This window comes from Perkinsus marinus (assembly GCF_000006405.1).
Source record: "Perkinsus marinus ATCC 50983 genomic scaffold scf_1104296976924, whole genome shotgun sequence".
Classification (NCBI taxonomy): domain Eukaryota; phylum Perkinsozoa; order Perkinsida; family Perkinsidae; genus Perkinsus; species Perkinsus marinus.
The window spans coordinates 2,044-6,457 of NW_003200356.1; the positions used below are offsets into that span (position 1 = coordinate 2,044).

The 4,414-nt window shown below is 48.9% G+C and overlaps 3 protein-coding genes and 1 non-coding gene across 4 annotated transcripts in view; all 4 read right to left on the minus strand.

Annotated features, from left to right (window-relative positions):
* Pmar_PMAR005660 (hypothetical protein) overlaps positions 1–145 on the minus strand; it is a gene marked incomplete at both ends in the record, with an annotated part of 1,484 nt that extends 1,339 nt beyond the window's left edge. The window contains one exon of the mRNA XM_002764590.1: positions 105–145. Coding sequence (XP_002764636.1) covers positions 105–145 — 41 coding nt within the window. The remainder of the gene's footprint in view (positions 1–104) is intronic.
* Positions 146–638: 493 nt separating this feature from the next.
* Pmar_PMAR005661 (hypothetical protein) lies at positions 639–1,895 on the minus strand. The gene is made up of 5 exons (XM_002764591.1): positions 1,741–1,895; positions 1,593–1,691; positions 1,348–1,544; positions 1,023–1,188; positions 639–969 (listed from the first exon to the last, which is right to left on the minus strand). Exons 1-5 carry the CDS (start codon positions 1,891–1,893, stop codon positions 676–678), a joined length of 909 nt encoding a protein of 302 aa, XP_002764637.1. The 5' UTR covers positions 1,894–1,895; the 3' UTR covers positions 639–675.
* Positions 1,896–3,223: 1,328 nt separating this feature from the next.
* Positions 3,224–4,009, minus strand: Pmar_PMAR005662 (hypothetical protein; the record flags this gene model as incomplete). Its single annotated transcript, XM_002764592.1, has 1 exon — positions 3,224–4,009. One exon carries the CDS (start codon positions 4,007–4,009, stop codon positions 3,224–3,226), a length of 786 nt encoding a protein of 261 aa, XP_002764638.1.
* Positions 4,010–4,285: 276 nt separating this feature from the next.
* Pmar_PMAR005663 lies at positions 4,286–4,367 on the minus strand. Its single transcript has one exon. It is a non-coding gene; the product is annotated as a tRNA-Ser (tRNA).
* Positions 4,368–4,414: the final 47 nt, after the last annotated feature.

A 4,414-nucleotide genomic window follows, 5' to 3' on the forward strand; every position in this document is an offset into this window, starting at 1 on the left:
GATACTGAGTACTACGAATATCACACGAGAACACGATAGAGTCACCGAGTGTTAAGAGGAATATGAAACACTCGAGATGGTCAATCCATTAATGATATCCTCACTTCTTGAAAAGGTAAAGGGATGCTGGCCAATGCCTTGCCATTTTCAGCAATGGAAAATCTCGCAAGGCGAAGATTTAGCAGATCCACGGCGTATATTATGAAGCCCTCAGTAGCGAGGAAGGCCATACGACCATGAATGAGGACCTCGGCGACTGGCTTGTTGAAGTCGTTGGCCGCGAAGGCTCGTAGTATTGAATGTTCTGTTATGCATTCGCATGTGAGAAAATGGTGATCTCCGAGGGAAGTTATCGCATCCATATAACCAGCCTTAGTAAGAGTGCTCTCGATTGAGATAGCCGTTGGTAACGGGAAACGTATGAAGCACCAAATTGGCCATCGCAATTCTATGCAGAGACGCTTGCTGGTACGACGCTCGAGCATAAGGAGTTGCAGCGACAGTCTTTGCCGACGCGAGGCGCAGCCAGAAGACATTGATGACCACACACTCCAAACTATCAAAGTCTTCACTGAGGAGCTCTCAGCATGAACACAACAGCTCATTTTCGGAACCACAGTGTTTGAAGAGTTCAGGATTATTATATCATAGGAGCAGTAACAGCAGGAATGTGCATCAAAGAGAGGACCAGAAGCTTCTGTAATCGGGCAGATGTCCCATCAGCTGAGCCCCGGGGAAACGGAGGAAACTGCAGAGAATAGTCTCAACAAATCCGCGTTGTTCTGGAGTGAGTAAAAGTATGTCTGTTGGTGGGGGCTCATACGCCACTCGGACCGCGGTGGGAATAGTGAGGTCTTCGAACGACTTGAAAACATTGAGCTCCGCTTCCCTCAAGTCCGTCGGCAGGAGAATAACAACCCCGAGGAGTGAAACCAGGAGGGTCTCAACAGAACCGTCATGGGTTGCTACCTGAGGAACAAGCTCCCCATCTTTAACAAGACCAATAACTAATACAGACTTACAACTTCTTCCGGGGTGTATTCACGTCGTAACAGCTGCTCCTTAAGGCGTCTATCAGCGTCCCAGTCGAACTGCTCAAATGATCGGTATGGTAGCGTCCTCAAATGTTCAACCCAACGGCTCGACAAACCAACCCGATCGGCACCCGTGACCAGCGTCATCAAATACCTAAGGTGCATCGAAAGGGTAATGATGATTCAGCTGAGAATCTTCTCAAGGGACGGAGAGGCCTAGTCGTTACCCCATAGCCCCACCCAAGATTGACGATAACCTCACTAAGGCCTATCTTCACGTGGCATAACCCCTCCCCCTCCCTCTCTTGTTTACCTCCGACCAGGCAGACCATCCTCTAGAATAGAGACACTCGGGAAGGACTGGGTCTGTATATACACCATAGAGGGTAGAGGCTGTAGAGAGGCGTCATACGGGACGACTACGCTCCATCTACGATCATATGATGGACCCTCACGCTTATCAAGCTCTTCTAGGCCTACTCTGGGGAACCATACGACTACACCATGAACCTGTTAGGAACGTCGGCGGTGATAACGACGAAGTGAGAGAGAGCCCACCTTCGAGCCTTCCTTCGGACGGATATTACCGTAATGGCCCTCATAGGCTACCGTGCGGACTGGCGCTGAATTGAAGACCAACTCGTAATCTTCCAGGGTCTGAGACTCTGTTACATTCGGATGGAGAATGGTAAAAAATGTTAACTACCGCTTTGACAGGCTCCTTGTCCGAGACCGCCACCCCTCTACTCCTCAGCGACGCTCGGCTCATATTAGCACCGAAGGAGAATACTGGAACTTCATCATCACCTGCCGGAATGGGCTCACGAAAGCCCAGCGGATGATCAAATACATGTATCATTGAAAAAACAAAACCTTGTTCAAATCGGAAGAATCAACCACACGAACCACCCACTGAAGAAATTCAACTTTCGAGTGGTGCAATATCCACAACAGTAACTCGCTATCTACTGCATGACCACTAGTAACCTAGCTGCTACCAGAGCTCGTATGCTATATGTGTGCGTTATATAGTATATACCATAAACCACAAATATCACAGAGGGCACGACTTTGTAGGAGAGGGCGAGCACGAGCTCAGAGCGCGCGTCCAGGAGCCGATCCAAGTGCTCTGATTTCCGAGTCCAAGTTCTCGGAAAAGCGGCTTTTCCGAGCTCGGATAAAAACTACGAATTAAAGTGCGTTCGAAATTCTGAGCTTTTCCCGAGCTCGGAATCCGTGTTACTCGGTTCCGAGTAACGCCAGGACATACGCCAGAGATTGTAGCAATTGTGGCGGCGATCTGAATCTCATGTTGCTCTTAATCCACCTGTATTTTGTAAAGAGTCAAGACTCTCCCAACTAAAGACTGCGGGCGCTGCCCGTGATAGAACGACTAACGGCAATCATGTTTATTGCCATACTCTCGAGTGGCTTCATAGGAAAGAAAGGCCACCGCGATATGTCGATGACAAGGATGCAAGCCGTCGCACTCACGTGATCACAGAGGATATCCATGCTTTTCCTTCGCTCCATCGCCTCAACAATTCATCGCTTATACGGCTCAATCGTCCAGGCACTCCAAGACACTTTGGGTAAGTTCACAACGCCGGACCGGAACCCAGCATCGTTGTGAGGAGCTGACTATAGTTGGATCACTCACTTATCGGGATAAAACCAAACGCTCCATATCGAGAACCGAATAGAATCATACAATCTCCCCCACATGCACTCTGTTGAGATGGAGCAAAAGACCGAATTCTAATATGCCGTGTATGACTGTCCGAGCGAGACCGACTCGAACTCAAAGTCTGACTAAGCCATACAGAATGCTTTTGCCTTACATAGCTTCTCGATAGTCATTCAATCCAGTGTTGACCAATAAATTAACGAAGACCGTCTTATTACTACTCTCAGAGGTTCCCTTTACCCGGTCTCGAGAAGACCTCTGCTAAGTCGGGAATCAATACTCCTATTAGCCCCGGACGAGAATACCGGAAGCTTGACGAACTCCCTGTACACCATCCATGGGTGCAAGAAGAGAATAAAAGGACTCTGGTAATGAGTCTAGCTGAGGAGGACTAAAATGAACATACCCTCGAGCCGTTATTAAATTGAACAACTCGACACTCACACATGATGAACGGAAACGGCCAAGAATGGTACCAGTAATAACAAGGGCATTGCTCGACTCAGTCGAAATCCGGTTCTAGAATAACGGCAACATTATTGCCACCGAAACGCATGCTCGCGAGGAGACGGCCAGAGCCTATTGCATCCAACTGCTGAATTGAGGCGTCTCGGCCGATGGCGTTCTTGTCGAGTTGAGCCAGATTGTGCGAGGGTGTGCCGTATCTCCATGCAAAGACCTGTGTGGTGAGAAGGACGATGTAAAGCATCGAAAGATGACCATCAAAAGCGAGGCAAGTCGGCCTGCACAAACCGCTCAAAACGACTTCGCCTGGGGTCTCCGGATGCTCAGTATCAAACTGCACAACTCTGTTATTCGAAGTATCGGCTACCAAAATGAACTTGTCATCGACGAGAACGGCGTCCGAGGGGAAAGCCAACCGTGGAGAAGAGGAGGAGGAGGAAGAATCAACAGTGTCGTAGAGACATACAGAGCCGCCATCGGTGACTTCAGTCACTCTACAGCTGAAGGTATCACATACAATAGTTCCGCGTTGACGCTGTATTGCTGAGAACACCGTCCGAGGTGCATTCCGTACAGTGTTGGCTGGGAACAACAGGTCGTACACGGGATCATCATGGAGCTCGTGGACAACGTCCCCCTCATCATTGATATATGTACGACTGAGAAGCTCTCCTGTCGTCGCTCGGAATCTACCAATGGAGCCGTCCTTGAATGTGAAAGACCCTATGAGGGTGGGAACGTCAGGATACTTGTCTAAATACCGCTTCACAGGACGCAACCGAGTAGGAAGACCAGATTGTGCCAAGTACGACCATACGACCATTTTGATATCACTACCATAGTTATCAGCGCTACTATTCAGAGCCATCAACAAGGTACACATATGTGGTATCCTTCGCTCGTACACTGGCCTGTCTTCTGGCTTGGATACGATGGTATTACAAACTATCAGTCTTGTTAAAAAAGATACGCCACGTTCTAGCAGGTATGGGAGATCATTTAGTAGAAGAGAACTCATCGGCAACAGCGTGTGACGCGAGCATCGACGAGATGTGACATTACGCCGATCTTGCACATAATGGAAAAATGATATCCAAAACGACACCTGGGAGATTCGAACTCCCGCGGGCAGAGCCCAACGGCTTAGCAGGCCGCCGCCTTAACCACTCGGCCAAAGTGTCTGATAAAATGTGTATAATCATGCCACCGCTGTATAGTATAAATGATG

Excerpts from the sequence above, each read along its gene's own strand:
- Pmar_PMAR005661 (XM_002764591.1), bottom strand. The coding sequence starts at position 1,893 with ATGATACATGTATTTGATCATCCGCTGGGCTTTCGTGAGCCCATTCCG. Across the intron at positions 1,692-1,740 it reads ACAAGGAGCCTGTCAAAGCG|ACCCTGGAAGATTACGAGTT; the intron begins GTAGTTAACATT and ends ACAGAGTCTCAG. Across the intron at positions 1,545-1,592 it reads GTCCGAAGGAAGGCTCGAAG|GTTCATGGTGTAGTCGTATG; the intron begins GTGGGCTCTCTC and ends CGTTCCTAACAG.